Consider the following 26,608-nt stretch of genomic DNA (forward strand, 5'->3'; position numbering starts at 1 on the left):
CTGGAGTGCAGTGGTATCATTCTATAATGCTGTCTCTAGCCTCAACCTTCTGGGCTCAAGTGATCCTCCTGCCCCAGCCTCCCAAGTAGCTGGTACCACAGCATGTGCCACCATACCTGGCTAATTTCTTTTTTATTTTTTGTAGAGACTGGGTCCCACTATGTTGCCCAGCCTGGTCTCAACCTCCTGGGCTCAAGCAATCTTCTTTCCTTGGCCTCCTGAGTAGCTGGGATTACAGGCATGAGCCACCACACCTGGCCCCACACCTAACTTCTTGATTACTTTTTTCTTTTTCGAGGTGGAGTCTCACTCTGCCACCCAGGCTGGAGTGCAGTGGTGAGATCTCAGCTCACTGCAACCTCCACCTCCCAGGTTCAAGTGATTCTCCTGCCTCAGCCTCCCGAGTAGCTGGAATTACAGGCATGCGCCACCACACCTGGCTATTTTTTTTTTTTTTCTTTTTGTATTTTTAGTGAAGATAGGGTTTTGCCCTATTGGTCAGGCTGGTCTCAAACTCCTGACCTCGGGTGCTCCGCCTGCCTTGGCCTCCCAAAGTGCCGGAATTACAGGTGTGAGCCACCGCGCCCCCGGCCCTTTGAGTACTTTTTGTTCTCAGCAAGTGAGGCTGGCATTTGCTTTATGGTAGCAATAGAAAGGATCCTTTTGAACTATATCCATCTGCCGGGAGCGGTGGCTCAAGCCTGTAATCCCAGCACTTTGGGAGGCCAAGACGGGCAGATCACGAGGTCAGGAGATCGAGACTATCCTGGCTAACACGGTGAAACCTCGTCTCTACTAAAAAAATACAAAAAACTAGCCGGGCGAGGTGGCAGGTGCCTGTAGTCCCAGCCACTCGAGAGGCTGAGGCAGGAGAATGGCGTAAACCTGGGAGGCAGAGCTTGCAGTGAGCTGAGGTCCGGCCACTGCACTCCAGCCTGGGCGACAGAGCGAGACTCCGTCTCAAAAAAAAAAAAAAAAAAAAATGAAATAGATCCATCTAAGTAACCATGAAAATTTTAAATAAAATTATTTCAAAAATAACAATATTGCGGAACTCTGACACGGCAAAAACTGTGCTGGGAATATGAGAAAGGCAGAACTGTGGGAAACACTGGCCCGTGAAGTGACTGCTCGTCTCCTAGAGACCGCTGACCAGTACTCCCAAGGGAAGCTCCAGGGACAGTCAGAGGCCAGGCTTTTTTGTTTAATGCATTTTCTATCCAGCTTCTTATGTGAGAAATGCCTTAAATGTTCTGATGGTGCTCCTGGCAGTAGGTCTGCTCCCCATCAATGTAGGGCACATCTTCTGCAAGAGCCCAGGTTTATGTCCGGTTGCCTCAGTGGTTCACAGCAGTGATCTTCACACGAACCCTTGATGAATGACCAGATGACCCACTGGGAAACAACGAGAATTGAATATTTATTTGCACCTATTTTATCTGAAATATGGGAACATATATATGACTCATGATTAATATACAGCCTGACAATGGTACAGGTATCTATTTTATGCCTGGAGGTATCTATTTTATTTTGTATTTATTTATTTTTTGAGACAAAGTGTCACTCCGTAGCCCAGGCTGGAGTGCAGTGGCACAATCTCAGCTCACTTCAACCTCCACCTCCCGAATTCAAGTGATTCTCCTGCCTCAGCCTCCCAAGTAGCTGGGATTATAGGCATGCGCCTCCATACCCGGCTAATTTTTGTATTTTTTGTAGAGATGGGGTTTCAGTATGTTGACCAGGCTGGTCTCGAACTCCGGACCTCAAGTGATCTGCCCACCTTGGCTTCGCAACGTGCTGGGATTACAGGCAACAGCCACCGCGCCCAGCCGAGGTATCTATTTTATACCTGGAGGTGGTACACTAGAAACTATATTACTGATAGGATGTTCAATCAAAAAGGTCTGGTCACTACCAGATGTGAGAAATGAGTTGCTGAGCCCCAGCACGTGCACTGCTGTTTGCGGCTCTTTCCTCTCCATGCACTTGCTTTCTTGCACCCTAGCTGCACCAGAAGGAGGGCAAAGTGAGAGAAAGCACAGGACCCTGACAAATCCACTCTTGCATAGAAGATGTGTGTCCGGGGGTTACCCTCTCACCTGAGGGCTCGAAGGCTGTTTTATTACAGTCCTTTGGAGATCCTCAAGACCCAACCATCTTGATCCAGTTCTAAATTTTAAAAAGGAAAGATCATAGATGGAGTGTGATCTCCAATTTTTCTTAGTAGTTATTGATAATTCAGAATTTGTTTTTATAATAAAATGGTTTACAAGGCCAGGCACTACGGCTCACACCTATTATAATCCCAGCATTTTGGAAGGCCGAAATGAGAGGATCGGAAGTGAAAAGGATGGAAGCAGGAGGATTGCTCAAGCCCAGAAAGTCAAGACCAGCCTGGGCAACAAAGTGAGACTCCATGTCTATAAAAAAATACAAAAAAAATTTAGCCAGGTGTGGTGGCGTAGGCTTGCAGTACCGACTACTCCGGTGGCTGAGCTGGGAGGATCACTTGAGCCCTGGAAGGTCGAGGCTGCAGTGAGCCATGTTGGTGTCACTGCACTCCAGCCTGGGCAACAGAGCAAGACCCTGTCTCAAAAAAAAAAAAAAAAAGGTTTACAGTAGTTCATTTTTCTTAGACAAGACCTACTTAATAATATTCAAAGTGGCAGACACAGAGATTTGCAATGACAATTTGTAGATTATAATGCTGTTACAATACCAGTGACCCAGTGATCAAATGAAACAAAAGTAGAATGAGAATAGTTTATTTTGGGCCAGGTGCGGTGGCTCACGCCTGTAATCCCAGCACTTTGGGAGGCTGAGGTGGGTGGATCACGAGTTCTGGAGTTCGAAACCAGCCTGGCCAACATGGTGAAACCCCATCTCTACCAAAAATACAAAAATTAGCCGGGTGTGGTGGTGCACACCTGTAGTCCTAGCTACTCGGGAGGCTGAGGCAGGAGAATCGCTTCAACCTGGGAGGCGGAGCTTGCAGTGAGTGGAGATCGCACCACTGCACTCCAGCCTGGGCGACAGAGTGAGACTCTGTCTCAAAAAAAAAAAGTTTATTTTAAACCTTGTGGTACTTAGAGAAAGCTATGACAATGAGAAATAGAAGCTTTTGTGAAGACTTTGAAAGGCCCTCTCGTCTCTTTTGAGGACATGAAAGATGTACAGAACTAGCTTTTTCTTGTCCAAGTTCACTGCAAAACTCACAGCTCTTCTCGTCCTAATGCTAGAGAATCACTAGTACACTCCTTTGACTTAGATCCTTGATTAGCATCCATTTTGGGTTGGTGAACAAGGAAAGAACAACTACAGTCGTCCTCGGTATCTGTTGGGGATTGGTTCCAGGTCCCCAGTAGATACCACAATCCACAGATGCCCAAGGCCCGGATATAAAAAGTACAGGATCTGCACATAACCTGTGTGTCTCCTCCCATACACTTTATTATTTATTTATTTATTTTTGAGATGGAGTCTTGCTCTGTCACTGAGGCTGGAGTGCAGTGGTGCGATCTCAGGCTTACTACAACCTCCACCTCCCAGGTTCAAGTGATTCTCCTGCCTCCGCCTCCTGAGTAGCTGAGATTACAGGCACGCACCACCATGTCCAGCTAATTTTTGCACTTTTAGTAGAGACGGGGTTTCACCATGTTGGCCAGGCTGGTCTTGAACTCCTGACCTCAAGTGATCCGCCCCCCTCGGCCTCCTAAAGTGCTGGGATTACAGGTATGAACTACCACATCCGGCCTGTTATTTATTTTTTATTTATTTATTTTCCTCAGAGATTCCTGTTCTGAAACTCCCATATACTTTACGTCATGTCTAGATTATTTATAATATCTAATATAATGCAAATGCTATGTAAATAGTTGTACCGTATTTTTATTTATATCATTTTTGTTGTTGCAATTTTTTTTCTGAATATTTTCCATCAGCTTTTGGTTGAATCCGAGATTACGGAACCCGCAGATACAGAGGGCTGAGTGTATTTATTTGAATGTGATAGTAACTTTATTCACCAAAGTAGTTCATTTATTCATATAGGGATCTGCTTACATTTAATCATTTCTTGTCTCATTTGAAAAGAATGTTCTTAATCCACCTCTGAGACATAATTCAGCTTGTGCTCAGAATTGCATACAAATACCGGTTCCTAAGGGTAAAAAAGAAAAAAGTGCCAATAAGCCCACCAGATAAGGGACCCATTCATACGGTGCTGGAATGCTGTTTAGTTCCCAATGAAGAGATGAAGGGGGTTTTTTCTGATGTTTCCCTTTGAGATCCAGGAGAAACGATATTTTCCTACATATTCGAGTAGCACCCATGGGTCAGATTTATCGCCTAGGCTAGGCTGCTCTACCCAAGAACTTAGCATCCATGGGGCAATGTAGAAATTTATGAATATATTAAGTTCCATCAACACATCACAAAGGTGCTGAAACAGATTGGGAATACACAAAACATAGCTGTTACCGCTTGTGGAGCATGACAGTGATGGGAAAGAAGTAACAGAATGAGAAATAGCTCGCTGCAGTTTTTCACCTACCTGAACACACACTAACAGCAAAACGCACACACATTCATTTTATAGGCAGACTGCAAGCAACTAATAACAATGAAAACAACGGTGACATCATAATGCTATCCACCATTTCCCTTCAGTCTCTCTCTTTCCTGCCACTCTCACCATATCCGGCATCCCCGTCCGTATCTCTCCCCTCACTGCCTTCTGCATCCACCCACTCGAAAAGGACACAAGGCGGAAAACAACCGGTAAAACTGGAAAGAAGAGCTTTCGGTCGTTCGAGACCCGCTGTTCATCTGCAAAAGTCACTTTCCTTGGAGAGACCTTCCCTGATGACTTACAAAGAGTTACCCCAGACACTCTCTATCACATTCTCCTGTTTCTTTCTTTTTTTTTTTTTTTTCAGATGGAGTTTCACTCTTGTTGCCCAGGCTGGAATGCAATAGTGAGCTCTTGGCTCCCTGCAACCTCTGCCTCCTCGGTTCAAGCGATTCTCCTGCCTCAGCCTCCCAAGCAGCTGGGACTACAGGTGCCCACCACCACACCCAGCTAATTTTTGTGTTTTTAATAGAGACAGGTTTCACCATGTTGGCCAGGCTGGTCTTGAACTCCTGACCTCGTGATCCGCCCGCCTCTGTCTCTCAAAGTGCTGGGATTACAGGTGTGAGCCACTGCACCTGGCCTCCTCTTTCTTTTTTTTTTTTTTTTCATGGTGCTTTGCATCATCTAAAGTTCTTATTTATATTTTCTTTCTACGTGGATGGTCCATCTCCCTCAATAGAATGTAAATGCCATGAGAGCGAGAACTTGTGTGTCCCATTCACCCAGTGTGTCCAGGTTAGAACACTGCCTGGTCCTAGAAGGAGCTTAGCAAATCAATGTTGACGAGATAAATACCGCAGAATATGCAAAACATAGGGAAAATAAGAGCAGAAAAAAATTACAAAATTTAGAATTGGAAGGAACCCAAGAAGAGCTCTTTGGTAGCTTCTGATGTTTGCAAGGATATTCAAGGAGACACTACAGGCAATCCACAACAGTGTCTAGTAAGTAGATAATAAGCACTCAATAAATGGTGGTTAGTATTTTATTTTATTTTATTTTTTGAGTTAGGAATCTTGCTGTGTCACCCAGGCTGGAGTGCACTGGTGTGATGACAGCTCACTGCAGCCTTGAACTCCTGGGCTCAAGCAATCCTCACACCTCAGCCTCCCAAATAGCTGAGACTGAAGGTGCGCATCACAGTGTTCAGATGAATTTTTTTTTTTTTTTTTACTTTTTGTAGAGATGGGGGTCTCACTATGTTGTCCAGGTTATCTTGAACTCCTGGCCTCAAGTGATCCTCCCACCTCAACCTCCCAAAGCACTGGAATTATGGGCATGAGCCTCTACACCCGGCTGGTTATTATGTTTCAAAAAATTTATTATGTGGCCAAGTGCGGTGGCTCATGCCCGTATTTCCAGCACTTTGGGAGGCCAAGGCAGGCAGATCACCTGAGGCCAGGGGTTGAAGACCAGCCTGGCCAACATGGTGAAACCCCGTCTCTATTAAAAACACAAAAATTAGCCAGGTGTGGTGGCGCATGCCTGTAATCCCAGCTACTCAGGAGGCTGAGGCAGGAGAATTGCTTGAACCCGGGAGGCGGAGGTTGGAGATTGTGCCAGTGCACTCCAGCCTGGGCGACGAGTGAGATTCTGTCTAAAAAAAAAAAAGAAAATTATTATTCTGAGCCAGAAAAATGACCTGGCCTCAGAATTTGACAGTGTTCTTTCCCAACTCAACACAAGAATTTGGTTCATCTTACTTAACCCTGATTCCAGAAATAAAATTCTACTCTGAGCCTGAAAGCCGCCCCAGTCCCACCCCCAGCAATAGTCCCAGCAGCTCTGTGCATTAGCAATACAGGGCTAGTGCTGCGATCCACAGTCTCCTTTGAGAATATTGGGTGGAAAATCCCTGCAGTGTTGGCCCTGGCTGTCTTTGTTCTCACTGTTTGCTTTGAAGACCTTAACTCGGTGCTGCGAAACCAATAAGCAGGGATGCTGCTGCCCCATTATGTGTCTCCTTGTGAGTCTCCTGTGGGAGGCTCACCTTACTCCAACACACTGATAAGTAGTGAAGTGCCCAACTCTGTCTGCAAATTAGGGCTCTTGTAAGTAATCAAGGAAGACCAAGTTTTGCTTGCTGTGGATTTTCCATCCAGAGTGTCATTAGATAAAACGAAAGTACACACTACAGGTTTGGGTAATGAACGAGCCTCAAGTTAGTTTTGCCATGATAGGGTTATCAGTCATTGCAAAATTATTATTTAGGAAAGCAATTTTTACAGGAGATTTTCATTTAATTTTTGCCCCTTGATGTTTGTATATAAAAACGAGTAATCCATTGGACATTGCTATTGTATTTGTGCATCTATCACTACTGGGCCTTTTTTTGGTAATTGGTTTATTAATTATAGCATCTTAATGATCTGTTTAAAATAAATAAACCATTTGCACCATTTCAAAGGTATTTTGTGAGGCTCAGCTGATATTAAAATAGCACCAACCTTATGTGCTTTTTCAGCAAGTGACCTAATTAGTTAATAAAGTAATTGAATATTAAAAAGGATGTTGCAAGTGATTAAAATTTAAGAGCCTTCAGAATGTTATTAAAGCTATAAATCATACATCACTGTTTTAATTTGCATAGCTACAGAATCACTAATGGCCCCACGTGTACACGGGGCTTGGCAATTAGTCCTTTAACAAAATGTTGGTGATGTCGAGGTACCAAATTCTTTCAACCTCTTTTGATAGCTAAATAGAAACCTGCTTTTGCCAAATTACATATCTAACTGTTGAAATTGCTTCTTGCTCCCTTCGACAGGTATGTACATTCATTCATCCAACAACAAATATCTGTGAAAACCTTTCGTGCTCAAGTGACTGTGCTAGGTATCGGGTAGAACAGTGAGAAAAACAGACACAATCCTTGTGGAGGTTGCATTTTGGAACTGGTTGGGCAGAGACACTAGTCGTGTAGTCCCCAAATTCATGCATAATTACAAAAAAGGTGATGAGGGGTTGTGAAAAAAAGTGTCAGATTCTTCGAGAGGATTTTTCTGGGAAAATATGACCTTGTCTGATAGATTAGGAACCGAACACTTAATTTCAGTCGAGGGGACTGGGACTTTACACAGTAAAGGACTCTTGTTCAAGCAGGAAATGCTTGATGAATCTGTCAAGAAGGTGTAGGAAGGACTGGCTGGAGTAGTTTCTTACTAACAGCCATCATGCCTTCCCACCTACGGGATTCCCAATTTTGTTTGGGTATAGGGCATGGCTAGGGCAGGGCTATGCCTAGGGAATGTAGGCTGAGGCCCAGGGATGAATTATGAATGCTCTAACCAGTTATTTTAATCCCATTCCTCTTTGCCTGCGGCTGCTTTAAGGTGGATGTATTCCGGGAAATCTAAGAGGCTTTGTGGAATAATTTCCCTTCCTGGTAAAAAAGAGATACACAGGGAGGACACTCCTTTCTTCTATACCTTTGGATGTTATCATGAGTGAAGGTGATGACTGGAGCTATGGCAGCCTTATTGAGACCATGAAGGGGAAGACAAAACAAACAAACAAAATGCCACACACAGCTGGGTGCGGTGGCTCACACCTGTAATCCCAGCACTTTGTGATGCCGAAGCAGGCAGATTGCTTGAGTCCAGGACTTCAAGGCCAGCCTGGCAACATGGCAAGACCCCTGACTCTACAAAAAAATACAAACATTTGCCAGGCATGGTGGTGTATGCTTATAGTAGTAGCTACTTGGGAGGCTGAGGCAGGAGGATCACTGGTGCCTGAGAGGCAGAGGCTGCAGTGAGCCGTGACTGCACCACTGTACTCCAGCCTGGGTGACAGAGCAAGACTCTGTCTAAAAAAAGAACAAGAAAACAACCCCCGCCCTCCCCGCCCCCTGCCACACACACACATTCCCTAAACCTGAGCCTTGATATTGTTTGGTTGCTGAACCAACTATGACAACTTTGGATGTCTTAATGTATAAAATAGTAAGTTTTAGTTGGGTACTCTGTTTCTTAAAGCCTAAAGCATCTCAACTGAACCAGAGAGGTCAAAAATGAAGACTCTAACTTCTTCAAGTCACTTAAAAAAAGAAGACTCTAGAAGCTAAAAGACAAACTAAGAGGCTCATATAATTGTCCAGGTGAGCAGTAGTAAAATAATAAATTATGGTGGGGTGGGACAGGAGGAATGGAAAGTCAAGTCAAGAGCAGAGCTAAGGCATCGTCGACACAGAATCAACAGAATTTGCCACTTTAGCTATCAGGGTACCAGGTAATAGCAACTCTCATTCACTGAGTATTTCCTACATGCCAAGCATCATTCTGAGTGCTTTTCAATTCAGTGTCTCATGGAATCATTTCAACAGCTGTATAAAGTACTACTCATTGTCACCATGATTGAATTCTGTTTTTGTCATGGCTTGATTTCCCAAATCAAACTCTAGTAGCCTCTCCTACCACCAGTGGGCAAAAGCAGACGAGTTTCTCCATAGTCTTCAGACTTCCTGAGATAGCTGCTGGCTAGAGTACTGCTGTCAACATTTTTTGCTTCACATGAAAAATAATAACATTTTAAGTCACACACTGGATAAATTGAAGAGGACTTGGGGTATCTATATGGGACTTGGCAAAAGCCTTCACTATATAAGAAAATAAAGCTAAACACTAAAGTTTTACAAAATCCCCCCAAAATAACCTCTTCAATTTTTAATAAGAAATTTGCATTTACTTTTATTTAATTTATTATTATTATTTTTGAGACGGAGTCTTGCTCTGTTGTCAGGATGGAGTGCAGTGGTGTGATCTCGGCTCATTGCAACCTCCGCCTCCCGGGTTCAAGCGATTCTCTTGCCTCAGCCTCCCGAGTAGCTGGGAATATAGGCGTGCGCCACCACGCCCAGCTAAGTTTTTGTATTTTTAGTGGAGACACGGTTTTACCGTGTTAGCCAGGATAGGCTCAATCTCCTGACCTTGGAATCCGCCCACCTCGGCCTCCCAAAGTTTTGGGATTACAGGCGTGAGCTACCACACCCGGCTTGCATTTGCTTTTATGAACATAGCTTTTTTTTTTTTTTCTTTTTAAGACGGAGTCTTGCTCTGTCACCAAGGCTGGAGTGAGTGGCATGATCTCAACTCACTGCAACCTCCGCCTCCCACGTTCAAGTGATTCTCCTGCCTCAGCCTCCAGAGTAGCTGGGACTATGGGCACACGCACCACCATGCCTGGCTGATTTTTGTGTTTTTAGTAGAGACAGGGTTTCATCATGTTGGCCAGGCTGGTCTCGAACTCTTGACCTCAAGTGATCCACCTGCCTCGGCCTCCCAAAGTGCTGGGATTACAGGCGTGAGCCACCGTGCCAGCACATAGCTTTTTAATATCTGATTTTATGTTTAAAACAGCAATTCCTAATCAGACTTCTTTTAATCCCATCAAGACTTTTTAACAATGGTCTCTTCAAGCTCTTGGTAGTCACCACTAAGATAAACTTTGTTCATACATGTAAGTCATGTAAAAAAAGTAAAACATTTTTTGAAATCATCCCAAATTTTACAACATCTGAGTCATATTTTAAGAAACAAATAGTTCTTTCTTTTCTTTCATTGACAACTGCAGTGTTGAAATTCCTGCAATCATGTGAATGACTTTCAAATCGAATGGCACTTTCTGAAAGCATTTCAAAATCACGACAATGCTTTAATGTGTAGACCACTCACACATAGTTACTAAGCACAGCCAGTTTGGATACCACAGAAAGAGCACGCCAGTCACAAACAGCTGAAAGACTCTGATATATGTGGTGACAGGTTCAATGCTGTGCCTGCCAAGAAGTGTCCCCATCCCTGGCACTGTTGAACTTCCAACTGGTTCCATGTTGGCCTAACGCTGCGCTCCTTGTAGGGCCAGCTTCACTGACTTGCAACCTAGACAGTTGCACAGGACCCTGTGCTTGGAAAGACCCTATGCTTAGTTTAATGTTCTGATGCCGCCATCTTGAAATTCTTAATAATTTTTGAACAAGAGGCCCTGCATTTTCCTTTTTTACTGGGCTCTGCAGTTTATGTAGCGGATACCTGGCATCTTGGGCAACTGGAATACGAACTCCTTCAGTAGCTACCCTGCGCCCTTGCTCATGATGGGCAGTGGCATGTGCTACCACAGGTGAAGCAACTTCTTAGCCGCTGCATTCAACTCATTGACATGGAGCATAACAATGTGGATGTCATCAGGCTCTGCAGGTTCCATGTTCACAGCACCGTGGGCCACACCTTTGTACCTTCCTCCATTTGGCCACCTTCAAGGGACCCTGATGTAGCTGTTGATTCTTGTGGCTAGAAATAACTGACCCAGAGGTTCCAGCTGCCCCAAGAGGCGAGACATCAATATCACACCCCACGGTGCACCGACTTGCCATTTGGACCATCCCCTGTAGGATGCATCCCCAAGTATGTTACTTAAGATCTCTGTGACCTGAGATAGGTCTACTGAGTCCTTGCTACAGTGTGTTTCAAAATGAAGACTAAGTATTGGATTTTGAATACCTACTCCACCCAAGAGAGGCTGGCTATGAGACATGATCCCTGAGGGTCCTAGCTGAGGACTGAAATGAAAGGTAATGCTGGAAGGAAATGTTTAGAATCCTTCTGGGTTCTTCATCTGGCATGTGGGGGGTTAAAACAGTTTCTTTTAAATATTTGTTTAAGTTGGAATCTCTTATATTATTCGTAGTTTGGTGTCATAACTTCACTTTGGTCTCTATTATACACAGACATATACATGTATATTTTCAACCTACATTATTTAAATATAAGCAAAAACAGTTCCAAGCCAGTGAAGACAAATGACTCCCAGCACAGGGGAGGGCAGCTTCTGCCAAAATACTTTGCATGGAGCAACAGATGTGCTCAGATTGGCTCTGGGGACAGGCAAGGAGATGGAGGCAAGAGGACTTGGCTGAGGCATAATTGGACCTGACAACAGTAGATAAGAGGCTGTAGCACTGGACCCCAGATTCTTCCCCCAGAACACCCAATTAGCTCATCACTTTCTGCCTTCAGAGGCAAAGATCAGAAGTATGCATCAGTCTTAGCACAAAGCCATACCATCAGAACCCTCATAGATTATTTTTCAATCAACACTATTTTTCTACTATTTTACATACATTCATATACACATACAATCTTACTGTTCCAGCAAGTATACAATAAGATTCACATACAATCTTACTGTTCCAGCAAGTATCGTGCAAGAAAACTTTGTAGATGTTAACATCATGGAGTCCTTTGCCTGGTCTTCACTGTGTGTGCCTGTGTGTGTATGTGTGTGTGTATATGTGTTTTTGTGTGTATGTGTGCTCATGTGTGTGGGCATGTGTGTGCGTGTGCGTATGTATGTGCTTGTGCATATGTATGCGTGCATATGTATTGCGTGTGTGCTTGTGTGTACGTGTGTACGTATCTATGTGCATGTGTGTGTGCATGCGTATGTATGTGTGCACATGTGCATTCATGCGTGCAATCCTTTATGGAAACTCTTGTGGTTAAAGTAGTCATCAGGTTCATGAGCAAAGGAAGAAAAGCTATGACTACTTTCCCACCTCTTAACATTCTGATTTTCTACTCTATGTAAGTCCTTCTGGCACTTATAAAATAGCCTGGCCCTCTTGCTACCAATTAGTGGCTTTTCAAGGATGATGAGAAAGCTATAAAAGTGGGATAATAAGAGGAGTGGCTGCGGTGGGAATCATAAGATAGGGGAGACGCAAGAAGGAAAGTGGAGCTATTCACCTTCTGGCCTTTCTACTTCCCAGACCACTTTGTGTTTCTTGCCAAATGTTCTGTCTTATGGAATATTCGAGCCCAGATCTTTATGGGAGGCAAAGCTCCTGGCAGGGTTCGTCTCTGGGCCTGCGGTAGGGAGGGGAGGACCCTTGGGACCTCACATACAGACTGTGGCTCAGCTCCAAATGAGGCTGCACACCAGTCACATACACGCAGAGAGGACTGAACGCTGTCCATTGTTCCAGCTGGATTTTAAAAATACAGCAGAACTTTTACAACTCTGCTTTGACATGTCTTCATTTTTTAATGTATTGGAAATCTGAAACAATGGAAGTGGCTAGGCTGTCTCTCAACCTCGTGTCTGTGTTTTCACGTTTATTCATCTTCCAGGGCACATTTTCATAATGGGATTGGATGTAACATGCCCAGTTAATTAGGGAATACATTTTTATTACCAACACCACTCTTGGTTATATCTTGATCTCCATAAGGAACTGGCCGACCAGGGGAGATGAGCGTCAACTGGCTTATGACTGAAGGAGAACAAAGATGTTGTGCAGTCAACATCTGCTTTGCATGTTTGTGCTTTGTTTATCATAAAACATATGATAATGATAGGATGTGTAAGAAGCACTGTGTTAATGAGTGCCAGTGGAGGGTGTGAACAAAAGCCATGGATGTTGAGCAAAAGCGAGAGATAAATTAAACCCTGGATTTTGTTCAGAGTGTAGTTTTTATAGCTACACATTTATGGCTAGTAGAAAGGTTCTTGGTATTGAAATTGCTTTAAGAATAATAATTTCATCGCTTCAAGTGTGAAACTCCCCAGTCACTGATCCCAGCTCTTCCCACTAAAGCAAGTGTTTTATAATACTGTTTTTGTGGATGGTACCATTTTATTGCCAGTGTGAATATCATGTAACATATGCAGATTATATACATGCAACATTTGTTAACATGCACTGCATTGATCACAGTGGCCCAGAAACTGTTTGCAGATGGCACAAAGACATTTTAATTTCAATAGTTATATATTTATTTTAACGTGGACTTTCATTTAGGGGAAGTTTCCCAATTTTCCATTGGCGGTAGTGATGTACAGCTTCCTTGTAAGTGAGGCAGCAGCCTTACACGTGTGGCACTGGTTACTTTGAAAAGTGAGTCACTTTTAAAATTGGTAACTTTTTAAGAGTCAATTTATAGAATTTATTGAACAATCTTGAATATATAAAAATGCACTGGTCTGCTTAGGATAAGGCAAAAATCATGAAGGTGCTCTGTCAATGACCCAAGTTTTGGAACAATGGGCTATGTAATAAGAAGATGTAGGCTTTGTGTTGGGTTTGTGATAGTGATGATAGCTACACTAAGCTATCCTAGTGACCAGTGCCACATGTGTAAGGCTGCTGCCTGATGCCTCGGGAGCGTGCCTTCCACGTGACACTAATTGGCCCACACAGGAGAGAAACCATGACCTTGTCCTCATTAGCCACATGCTCAGACCAGCTGAGCTAGCTCACTCTGGGTCACTGGGGTCCCATGTAGGAAATTACCATTCCAGTGCCCTGTGACCCCCTCATAACCCCAACTAATGAATGTCCTGTGGAGCCTAACGTCGTTCCTGGGGGAAACACTCAGCTGTCCCAGCAGTGGAGAAGTTGGTAACGTTCTGAAGTTTTAACCCAGGGAGAGCCAACTGAGGAAACATGGAGAACTCAGGAAGCCTAGAAACAATCTTTCAAACACCTGCCTGCTGGGAAAAAAGGAGGAAAACATCCAGCTCTGTCCATCTGTTTGCCAGGTCTGGTCTCGGGACGCAGAATGGAAGCACAGGGAAGTTAAGAAAGCCGTGAGCATGGCACAGCGTGTTCATCAAGCATAAATGATATTAGGTGATTGCTGTATGGGCTGGGTACTTTATACCAACAAACCTATGAAGAAGGTGGTACTATCCCTATATTAGGGATCAGGAGTTTCCTGAGGTAGTAAGTGAAAGAGCTCGGGATCCTCCCAGGATTCCCATCCTTTGGAAATTAATACAAGTTGAAGGGCAATTTTACAAGCTGGACAGACAGCCTGCCAAATGCCTCCTTTAGCTCTTAGGAGAAAGATACAGTCATTCAAGTAATAATTTTTTTTTTTTTTTTTCTGTAGCTTTAGGCACTTCCATAGTTTAGCCTTGAGAAGAGTTTCTTTAATTAGACTATTTTGTAGTCAAGGCTGGGACAAAGTATCCTTCCCAAGTGTTGGGGAAGATTGGAAAGGGATGGTGAGTGCATTTCTCAATGCATACTGAAGAGCTGGGGAGACCACCAGTCACTTCATCTTCTTTTCAACAAGACTGTGGGATCAATACCCCTTCCAGGACCAAACAAACAAGTGTGCAAAGGCCTCCTAGCACTCGCTTGGCAGCCACTCTTCGGAGAGCCACAGCTGACCTGCTGCCCCTGGGGGTGCTCACCTCCCTGGTTCTATCAAGAAGCCAGGAAGCCCTGGGTGCATGTGCCCACTCCCAGCCAAAGAGCAGCGTGAATTAGAAGGGACTAGACACTTGTAGTAAACCACCACACTGCATTTAATTTTCTGAGACAGTCTTGCTCTGTCGCCCAGGCTGGAGTGCAGTGGGACGATCTCGGCTCACTGCAACCTCCGCCTCCCACATTCAAGCAACTCTCCTGCCTCAGCCTCCCAAGTAGCTGGGATTACAGGCATGCACCATCACGCCAGGCTATTTTTTTTTTTTTTTTTGGTGGGGGAGGGGTATTTTTTAGTAGAGACGGGGTTTCACCATGTTGGCCAGGCTGGTCTTGAACTCTTGACTTTGTGGTCTGCTCGCCTTGGCCTCTCAAAGCGCTGGGATTACAGGCATGAGCCACTGCACCCAGCCACGCTGCATTTTAATTCAGCTTTCTGATTAGTTTAGGGAGATGGCTCAGCTTACTCTCAAAATTTTCTGGCTAATGTCTGAGAAATCTAATATTTTAAGTGTGCAATTGGCTGGCAATAAACTTAAGAGTCAGTGAGACCTAGACAGACTGCTGAATTCACTATTTATTAGCAGAGAGATTTTAGCAAGTTACATAACCTCTCTGAGCTTTGGTTTCCTCACATATATCAAGGGGATAGAGTCTTCCTCTCATGGTGGTATCTGAACAAGCTAATGCATGTAATATGCTTAATGCAGGGCTGAAATGTTATAAACGGATGGTATCTTTTATTGCATGATCTGTTTTCTGCCCCTTCACACAGCATGACTAAGTGAAATGTGGTGCAAGTTGCCAAGGATCAAAGTGGCTCTTTATTATAACCTTATTTTTAGTTAAACATTTGAAGACCAGTATCTATTTATTATCTCACATACTGTATTCCTCTACACCACAGGAATAGGCTGCTGATAAATTATGCTTGAGGTAGGGAGGGAAAGCCTTTTTGAAGGTCTTGGTGTGATGTGCCGGAAGTGTGACCAGCACTGCCCACCCCCCACTTCTGCCCCCCAGTATCTCAACCTAAAACAGGTTTTCCTCTGTTTATTATAAAATTCCCTCTGGCTCAAGAGCATATTTGCTTATGATCTTGGAGTGAAGGCTCAATTCTGGCCATAGAATCGTTAAGGGAGCTGCAACCTTTCTCACAAATGGGCTTTCAGGCAACACTGGGTAGAACTGAATTGTTTCAAAGTGAGACAGTTGCTAAGAAACAAGGGCTTTAAGAGAGGCTTCCCAGGGCAATCCCTTGCCAGCAGGTGGGAAGAGGCTGGATGGAGTTGACAGTTTCTGAGATGAGGAGTCTCAGGATAGAAGAGTAGTGAGAGACCCCTTAAAACAGCAGACACTAAGAAATCCCTCTTTGCCACTCTTTCCCAAGCACATTAACTACCTGAACGCCATCAGGCAGGCTTCCGGAGCTTCGAATTAGGTAAATTCAATATTGAAAAGAAACGTTTATATTGCCACTTGGGTTGATTATAGCTTGTTTTTCCTTAATTAACTCAGTCCTGACTGGTGAGCATTTAAGGATAAATTGTAGCAGTGACTGGAGACCTAGAGACTTAGGTCCTTCTGGGACCTCTAGGTAAGCAGTTTTCTTTAACCCACTGCCATCTAGTGGTAACTGAGCAGACTGAAAACTCTTCGTCTATAACTAAGGAGAGAACGGTTGGCATTTTTTTTCTGCTTGCCACTCCTATCTTGGAAGCACAGGGAGAGTGATCGATGTGTCTCTTTCCACTGGCCTCCACTCTCTGCCAACATTTAACTGTCACTGTACATTACAATGTCAAGCTAGCTGACTCTTCTGTCATTCTTTTGACTAATGGGGACATTCTCATTTAATCAGAAGTATCTGAGATTCAAAACAAACAAGCAAGGACCAGACACAGAGCACACGGGTCCTGCCTCCCTCTCCACTGCAGCGGTTAGAAATTTCATGGGTGTCAGCTGGGCTCAAGTTACTGGATCCTTTAAAGTGAGAAGCTGGGTCTTGAGAGTTAACTTGAGGTTTCACCCTCTAAGAATAAGTGTGACTTTTATTGTCTTCCTTACCAGGCGATTCAGTTCTGGAAGCACACAGAAGAGATCAAGTAATCAGTGCAGCAAATCTGGGGCAGCACGCCTTCCTGTACATGCACAGTGGAAAGCTGGTGGCAAATTCAAATATTTCTGGAAGAATGTGAAGATCGATTTGCCAAATGTGGTAAAACACCCAGAGGGGAGCACGATGAATGGTGATTTCCGCAGATCACCAACAGAATGAATCAGTGCCAGTGAGCTATTAGGTAGAATAAATTCACAGGGCAATGACCACTGCTTGCAGTTTAGAAGAGATAATTCAGAATGTGGGCCAAGTTCCTATCCTACGCATGAACTTCAGGTACTTCAAAGAAGAAAGCTACCTCAAGAGTGGTGATTTATTTTTATTTTATTTATTTTTATTTTTTGAGACGGAGCCTTGCTCTATTATCCAGGCTGGCGTGCAGTGGTGCGATCTCAGCTCACTGCAACCTTTGCCTTCCAGGTTCAAGTGATTCTCCTGCCTCAGCCTCCTGAGTAGCTGGGACTACAGGTGCGCACCACCACGCCCGGCTAATTTTGTTTTTGTTTGTTTCTTTTCTTTTCTTTTCAACAGAGTGTTGCTCTGTGGCCCAACCTGGGGTGCAGTGGCGTGATCTCAGCTCACTGCAACTTCCACCTCCCGGGTTCAGGCGATTCTCCTGCTTCAGCCTTCCGAGCAGCCAGGATTACTTCGCCACCACACCTGGTTACTTTTTGTATTTTTAGTAGAGTCAGGGTTTCACCATGTTGGCCCGGCTGTTCTCGAACTCCCAACCTCAGGTGATCCACCTGCCTCGGCCTCCCAAAGTGCTGGGATTATAGGCGTGATCCACCGTGCCCGGCAAGAGTGGTGATTTAGATGTGTGGGCTTTGGTAAAGAAAAGGTACAAGGTTACAATAATGCAAATGCAGAAGGCTTGAGATGGTTTAACTTTCTAGATAGGTGTCTTCACTTGGTAACAGACTCGCCTACCTCCTCTCTGCCACCCCCCAAAATCAGCAGACAAAGCAGCCAGGATATGAATACAGTTTATTACAGTTTTCAGACTCCCATACGACACATAGCTAAAGCTGAACATTGCAAACTGACGTTACTAGCAGCAATTCTCCCTAGACAGGAAGGGTTTCAGTTCATTTAGCAATTAGGAGTAAAGACAAACTTACAAATCATGTTTTTCTTGTAGCAGCTGGTATATGAGCAGTGAAAGTATAGATAGGTAGAGTCATTCAGGTTTAGCCTTGTCTAAAAAAAAACATTAATAAGTTATGGTGCAGAGGAGTATCCCCAGGGTTGCCAAAGAGAAGGCTGATGTCTTTAGATGTCAGTATGAAACAAGCAAATCACTTTCAAGACATGGCTTACTATTTGCTTTACTGTCAGGACAACAGAAAAAGAAGTGGACAGCTACCCTAGATTCTAGCTCACACATAATTCAGCCAGATAATCATCATTTAAATAATACCCCTTGAAATTTCTCAGACTTTTCACAGCTCTAAAAACACAACATCAGACATAACATCACACATTTGTTCCAAAGGACTAAAAATCAAAAGCAATTGCAAAGTATTGGGAATCACTTTTATGGCTTTCCTAAGGGACAGTCCCCATCTTTCCCAGGAGTGTTTTTAAAGAAGCACTAACTCTGGTAGGTTATCAAACTATTTTTTATTCTAAATAAATAAAAGACTAACTGAAGGTCTCAGGTGTACTTATTTTTCTTTCCCCAGATCTTCGAACCATCCAAAACCATTTATTGACAGAGAGCTTTCATTTTTATTAGAGCAGTGCAAGATAACGTACAAACATTTGAAAAATACTCAAAATACTGAGAGTGAAGGAGGCCCAACCCTTCCTCAGAGCCCAGAAAACTGACAGGAACCCCAAAGGCTTATCTTAAATCCATCAACTCAATTTGCCAGAAAGTACTGACAGACCACCCACCTTTGCAACACAGGCCCAGGATTCCTGCATTTACAACCACTAAGAAAAGCCTTCTGGGAGAAGAAAAGCACAGACTGGTGAACCTAAGTTACTGAAAAAGGGTTGACTGCATTCTATATCTGGCACAGGAAAAGAAAAATTCAAACAGCTGTGAAACCATTATATTTACACCATGATACTCTTACATGAACCTTGACTTTCCTACAGCAAGTTTCATTCATAAAAAATACATAAAAGATTGGAAAGCTTTGGGGTAGCACCAGTGACAGCTAGCTGTCATTGAATAGTTTTAATTTTTTCCTAGAGGCAAAATTTAGAGAAAATTTAAAGAAGCAATTTATAGAACTGATTCTATTTCATGATTTTGCCTTTGTTAGCTGCTATGGAAATGGTACAAGCAGAAATATAAATATCCATTCTGCAGCAAGTAAGTTTCTATTTCTTTTTTCTCAAAGGGTAGAAGTGGTACATCTCAATTTTTATAAGGCTTCTGAGGATTAAGGGCAGCTCATTGCTCATGACTTGACAATCTCTAAAGGAGCTCGTGGACTTTTTCACCACAAGGAGAGACGGAGCCACTCCTATCCATAACTCATAGCAAGGATCTCTACGCATCTAGATTTTAACGCCAACGGTTTCTTGGCTTCCTGACTTGACATGCACCATGCACAATGCACAAACGGCAAGGTACTGACTGGTCTAAAGCCACTCTCCCCGGACACTACTAACTCTGGCTAATCATCTCACAGACATCCTGCCTCTGATCATAAGATGGTCCCTGGAAAGAAGCATAAACACTTCCCAAATACTACAGCAGGCAGCCCAAAGTGCAAGTTCTACTAATGGAGAGTAAAAGACTCACCTCTGTATACAAAGAATGGCACATGAAATTGTTATGAGCATAAAACCATATCTCCCCTTTCTTAATCACTTGTTATTATCTAACAAAGGTAGATACTTTTGAGAAGACCTCACCAACTACATAAGTATGCCCTGTGAATTGTCTTGAAAACATATTCCCAAGTTTAAAGATTACTTTGAAGAGCCAAAGTGGAATGTTCAAAAATAAACACTATTCTTACCAAGTTTTCCAAGCCCAAATCCCTGGAGAATACGAGAAACCAGTTTTGTTGGTTTCTAGTATTTCAGTATCCAGTATTTCAGCTGCATGGAGCCCCCCTCAGGTGAGCTGGTGGGAGTTCGCAGACTCCACCACTACTTTCCTCATTTTCTTTCCTTCTCCTGAGGAAGCCTTCAGTTATTTCCATAGCAACTTGTGATAATGTCCTAAATGATCACATTTTTTGAGTAGCACATATACTATTGGGACCTATGTTTTCTTTCTTTTAAACAATATCTTCAATAATAAAGAAAAGGGGGCTGGGCGGGGTAGCTCACGCCTGTAATCCCAGCACTTTGGGAGGCCGAGGTGGGTGGATCACCTGATATCAGGAGTTCGAGACCAGCCTGGCTAACATGGTGAAACCCCTTCTCTACTAAAAATACAAAAAATTAGTCAGCCATGGTGGCTGACCCAGTTACTCAGGAGGCTGAGGCAGCAGAATCGCTTGAACCTGGGAGGCAGAGGTTGCAGTGAGCCGAGATCGTGCCATTGCACTTCAGCCTGGGCAACAAGAACGAAACTCTGTCACCAAAAAAAAAAAAAAAAGGAAAGAAAGAAAGAGAGAAAGAGAGAAGGAGAAAGAAAGAAAGAGAGAAAGAAAAGGCAGTAATCTGTAAAAATGAACTTTTGTTAAAAAGTAATTATCATGCTTTATATAAAACAGCACATTTACTAGATAGAATTCATTCCAAAACCACTATCCAGACCAAACAAACAAATGGGAACATACAGCACATAAAACAGATCATACACAGTTCAAACATAATTTTCATAGCCATAATTGTCATGTTGGGCAAAAAATGGTAAATCAACACTTATATGGCTATATGGAAATTATATGTAAACATAAAAACGGCGTATGTTTAAATCAGGTTAGATTTAACTAGGCAGTGGAATGAATGAAAACTGACTATATTCCTTTTGAGTCCAAATTTCTACCTTATTGGGAAAGTAGAGTACATCATTCTAGCTGAGGGAGACGGCAGGCAGATGAGGATAGCCACACAGGTATACGCAGTGTTGCCTGATGATTAAACAAGACAACTATTTTGGGAACTGAGATTTCAGATACACTATTTAGAATTTAGACTGGCAGCTTCCAAAGATTACTGTTCACTTGAGTTTGTAACCTGGAACCTGCATAAACTTTAGTGGCATCTGATCTGGCTCTAGAGTATACTTTACAATGCATTTAAAAATAAAAACAAGTAAACAAACAACAAACTTCCACAGATTGCCCTTTTGGGATGTGTCATTTTTAGATGCTCATTCTCCATTTGGTGCTACATATAAACCCCTTGAAAAGTGTAGGGGATTCTTTCTGATAATGATCAGAAAAGGGTGAGGTCTGGGATACAGCGGGAGCAGCAAAAAAAGTTACTCTCCTCTTCCTGAAGATACTCTTCTGAGAACTTCCACTGTCCCTTAGGTGGAAGGAACAGAATATGGAACAGTTCCAGAAGATATCGTTGCCTTCTGAAGATAGTTACAACATGATCATAACTATGACCCCTAAGATTATTTTGTTTTTTGAGACAGAGTCTCGCTCTGTTGCCCAGGCTGGAGTGCAGTGGCACCATCTCGGCTCACTGCAACCTCCGCCTCCCGGGTTCACGCCATTCTCCTGCCTCAGCCTCCTGAGTAGCTGGGACTACAGGCGCCTGCCACCACGCCCGGCTAGTTTTTGTATTTTTAGTAGAGACGGGGTTTCACCGTGTTAGCCAGGATGCCCTCTAATTCCTGACCTCGTGATCCGCCCGTCTCGGCCTCCCAAAGTGCTGGGATTACAGGTGTGAGCCACTGCGCCCAGCTAAGAGTACTTTTTTTATGTAGCACCTGCCTTGCTTATAAGACACAGAATTCTTACAAAGCTATGAAACAGAGTCAGGAAAAATTACTCATGGCACTTAAACATGTTTAGAGACTGTAAAATGCCTTTCTTTATTTTTTGTCTCAATGCCCCTGTGAGGTAGGTGTCTGTGGGGAAAAAGCTGAGGCACAGAGGGGTTAAATCTGCTCACCTTTCATTGCATGATGAGCCAGTGGTCCAGCTAGCAGAAGGACCAGGTGTCCCAGCTCCCTAAACTTTATTCACCCTGCTTCTCAGAAGGCTTATTTATGTTACACAACAAATACAGCAGGGGAAAGTTTTCTTTTCATACATTTTAACTAGTTAGCTATTTCACCTTGAACATGAGTTATCTCAGATAAAACCAAATAAAAACAAAACAAAAAAATCAATATTGCCTAACAGTCTGTGTCAAGATGCAGCCTATTCTGCACTAGTGATTGAAAAAGCACAGAATATGATTCAAGTAGAAGTATTTGCGGGTGCTATGGTGTTCCTGTTACTCAAGCCAGGCTGTGAGTGAAGTGTCCCTTTAGACACCACCCACTGTACTTTGTAAGAACTTCTTTGGCCTGACACAAGGGAATACATCTACCACCCCTGTTTCATGGTGAACATTCTGAAAGATATTCTACACATGCTGGCCCTGCCTGGAAAGCAGACTCTCAGCCATGTGATGTGTATTACTGAGTTCACGAAGAACTCTTTGAAGCTGGACATGAAGGTCACAGTCTCCTGACATAAAGTTCACAGGACAGTTCACACTACGGACAGAGGGGCAATACCACAGGGTACATGCACTAGCACCATGCCACAGAAGTCAAAGAGAAGGACAAGAAGCCACCACACAAGCATCTTAGAGTCCCATCTGGTATGCCATTTGCAGAGGCTACCTCTGGTAAGGGGAAGACTGAAGAAGTCCTGTATTCCTTTCCATAAGAAGAAGAAGGATCAAAACAGAACACTCGTTGCTGGCTGCTATGAGCATACCACCTATCCAAATTCCACCCTTACATAAGTTGGTAACTTTCCTAGATCTTGTAGATATTCAAAGACAATACATTTCATTTCTTCATCAAGAGAGAATCATGTCAGGCAAAATTCAAAAGTTAGTTACAAGATATGAATGCAGGGCTCCAAGGCAATTTACACTGCTACTCTTGGAATCGAATTCATGAGTACTCAGGGCACTAGATTTTAGACATGCAATACTTCTTTTTGAGACTTTTCTTTCCCCTATAGTCTCTAAAAAGTAAATTCCACTCATATTGTGACCCCTAAGTCTAATGGAAGATCAGATATTTGGTTTCAGGGTCTGAAGTAAATCACGATACCAAATCAGATGCAGGTATCTATGTATGCTTTTTGCTTTGATATTAATGCAAATGCCCGCCCTCCCAAGGCCTGTCCTCCCCTTGAGCTCATCTTCCAGGGGGCTGAGCCTGCTCTGTCCTCTGCTTATGCAGGACCAGAGGGAATCATTCCAACTCAGAGTTTCACTGGGATACTAGGATACAGCATAGCAGCAATTCATGCATTTTATTTCTAAAAACCAAAGCCCAGGCTGAGCTGGTCACTGTGCAAGATGAACCAGTAGGACATTCTCGCCTCGAATGAAAATCTGATTTATGTGTCGAGTGAATACCTGCTGGTAATCCACTTTGGGCTTTCGCTTTTTCTTACGGGACTGGCCTCTGGAAAGGGTGGTAGCCCTGGAAACGGTACCTCCCACACTGGAGCCTTCTGTCCGTGTAGTCCTCCCTGACAGCTCTGACCTGGACTCCTCCCTTGCAGAGGCCTGCAGGGAAGAAGGGACAGAGCGGGAACGCTTGTGTGAGCCCCGGTCAGTGTCTCCTCTTCCCCACACTGAAGCCAACTTCCAAGTGGATGTCTGTGAGTATCTAGACAGAGTGGAATCTTCAACTGCAGACTTAGAATCTGCTTCCTTCTTGGAGGAATCTTGAAGTTTCAGTCGATCAAATAGCTATAAAGAAAACAATGATAAATATTAGCCTTCTCTTTAGCCTTCATCACCCTTTCAACATACAGAAAAAGACCAAATTCTTTATGTTCTGTGGACTCCTTGCTTTGCAAGTTTTTAAAAGTTAGTAATAAATCTCCTTTCTTTTTTTTTGGAGACAGAGTCTCACTCTGTCACCTAGGCTGGAGTGCAGTGGCATGATCTCAGCTCAGTGCAACCTCCGCCTCCCAGGTTCAAGCGATTCTCCTGCCTCAGCCTCCCAAGTAGCTGGGATTACAGGCGCCTGTCACCCTGCCCGACTAATTTTTGTATTTTTAGTAGAGACGGGGTTTCACCGTGTTAGCCAGGATGGTCTCGATCTCCTGACCTCATGATTCACCCGCCTCAGCCTCCCAAAGTGCTGGGATTACAGGTATGAGCCACCACGCCTGGCCATAAACTTTCTATTTCTAACTATAGTGCAGATAATACATATGTCAAGAGAAAAGGCTTATTTCTGTGGTACAAAGCTCAAAGACTTTCAAGTGTTGTAAGAGACAACTTGCTCCTCAAATAATATGCAGGTTACAAGCACAGACTCACTTGAGGTTCACTGGAAGCATGAAAAGACAAACTAAGGAAGACCTTGGTACAGGCACAACTGGTTTATAGCAACAGAGATTTCTCTCTAGGAAATCCTAGTCACTGGGCTCAGGGATCTTAATTCCTAAGCTGGAAAGCATGATGGCTCCTCAGGAGGTCAGGGGGAAACTGCCTACCCTAGTGAGAGTCAGTGACGAATCCCGTTCATATGCTTTGCCTAGGACAGGTTTTCGGTAGGTCTCGTCCACATCAGTAAGTGCCTAAAAGAACAGCCCAAAAGGAAAAACATTAGACAGAATTAAAAATTTTTTTGTATAGCTTTTTCAGGGAAAAAAAGGCAGAATAACATCTATTCAGAGCAGAACTACACTTAACAGGTGACTCAGCTCCCAGGCAGAAGAAAATGGTGACACCTGGTACCTTCTGTATTTTTAAGCTGCTATCACCATATAAGATGGATTTCACCTACAGATGGTAAGGGTCTTTATGACTCCATGGTAGAAGGTCTTAAATTTCAGTGTGTAAGAATATCTAGGAGGTTTATTAAAATATGAACCCAAAGCTCTTCTGCTGGAGATTCTGTTTTGGTAGGTCTGGGATGAAGCCCAGGAACCTTTTGTTTCAGCCAGAACCCCAGGTGATTCTGATGCAGGATGGCTTTAGACCCCACTTTGAGGAACACTACTGCTTCTTTACCCTCTTCAGTTTCTATGTCTTATGAAAGCAATTAACAGAAATTAACTAGGGTTAGGCACAGACTTGCTGGTGAGTTCTCATCACCGAGAGCAACCTCACAGGACAGCTGTTAGGACCAAATGAGATGTATAAGACTAATTCCTTTGAAAAGTGTAAATCACCCTACAAATACAAGTTGACAGTACTGTTATAATCACCACTATCGCCTAATACATTCTCTTCAATTCTTTCCTTCAAAGGTAAAATTATCATAATAAAACATTTTTCCCTACATTTTGGAAATGAGAAAACTGAGGCTCAGAGAAATCATCTTGCTTACAGTCACACAGTTACCAAGTGGTGAAGCTAGGATTCAAATTCCATAATGGTTGAAAACACGGTTTTAGGAGTTAGAAAGACCAAGGAAAAAGTTTGACACTTCCACTTACTAACGGTGTGATCTGTGAGCAATATTCCAATCTCTCTAGACTCAGTTTCTTCATTTGTGAAATGGAACAACTCATTCATTGAGGTAACATATGAAGCCCTCAGTATAGTATCTGGTACACAGCAGGAACTCAATATATGTTAGCAGCTACTGTTCTTTTCCAGGAGGATGCATGGATGGGGATGAAGCACAGGGAAAAGGAAAGTTGGAGACAGAAGACCAAATGGAAAAGAAACACCAGAAAGCTCTGGTGGTTTTTTTTTTTTTTTTTTTTTTGACAGAGTCTTGCTGTGTCACCCAGGCTGGAGTGTAGTGGCACGATGTTGGCTCACTGCTGCAACCTCCGCCTCCCAGCTTCAAGCGATTCTCCTGCCTCAGCCTCCTGAGTAGCTAGGATTACAGGCGCATGCCAACAAGCCTGGCTAATTTTGTATTTTTAGTAGAGATGGGGTTTCCCTATGTTGACCAGGCTGGTCTCGAACTCCTGACCTCAGGTGATCTGCCTGCCTCGGCCTTCCAAAATGCTGGGATTACAGGCGTGAGCCACCACATATGGCCTGGTGGTTCTTAACCACCTCAAATTATAGTTGTGCTATTACATATCGCTTCTCTCCTACAAATGTCTAGAAAAAAAGACAGTAAGCCTCTAGAAGGCTAGGAAGTGTGGCACACTCCCTCATTATAAAACCACCATGCAGCCGGGAGTGATGGCTCATGCCTGTAATCCCAGCACTTTGGGAGGCTGAGGCAGGCAGATCACCTGAGATCTGGAGTTCAAGACCAGCTTGGCCAACATGGTGAAACCCCATCTCTACTAAAAATACAAAAATCAGCTGGGCATGGTGGCAGGCGCCTGTAATCCCAGCTACTCAGGAGGCAGAGGTTGCAGTGAGCTGAGATTGCGCCATTGCACTCCAGCCTGGGTGACAAGAGTGAAACTCTGTCTCAAAAAAAAAAAAAAAGACATCATGCAAAATGCTTTGTTTACTGATGTCTGCTTCACCTCTATCCTTATTTACCTTCCCATGTACTGCAGACTACAAGTTCCTTTCTGAAGCTTTTTTTTTTTTTTTTTTTTTTTTTTTT

The 26,608-nt window shown here is 43.5% G+C and overlaps 1 protein-coding gene across 11 annotated transcripts in view; it reads right to left on the reverse strand.

The window, feature by feature from the left end:
* Nucleotides 1–1,052: 1,052 nt before the first annotated feature.
* Nucleotides 1,053–26,608, reverse strand: part of LSM11 (LSM11, U7 small nuclear RNA associated) — a 35,953-nt gene continuing 10,397 nt past the window's right edge. For 4 of the 11 annotated variants that reach the window (XM_023218817.3, XM_023218813.2, XM_023218814.2 and 1 more), the window contains 4 exons: nt 24,576–24,659; nt 23,482–23,820; nt 18,087–18,165; nt 17,645–17,790 (listed from right to left, as the gene is read on the reverse strand). In XM_023218817.3, the coding sequence (XP_023074585.1) occupies nt 17,699–17,790; nt 18,087–18,165; nt 23,482–23,820; nt 24,576–24,659 (594 nt within the window). In that variant the 3' untranslated portion in view covers nt 17,645–17,698. The other 7 variants (XM_023218819.2, XR_002733048.2, XM_023218820.2 and 4 more) reach the window with 7 other exon arrangements.

Source organism: Piliocolobus tephrosceles, chromosome 4 (genome assembly GCF_002776525.5).
Source record: "Piliocolobus tephrosceles isolate RC106 chromosome 4, ASM277652v3, whole genome shotgun sequence".
Taxonomy (NCBI): Eukaryota; Metazoa; Chordata; class Mammalia; order Primates; family Cercopithecidae; genus Piliocolobus; species Piliocolobus tephrosceles.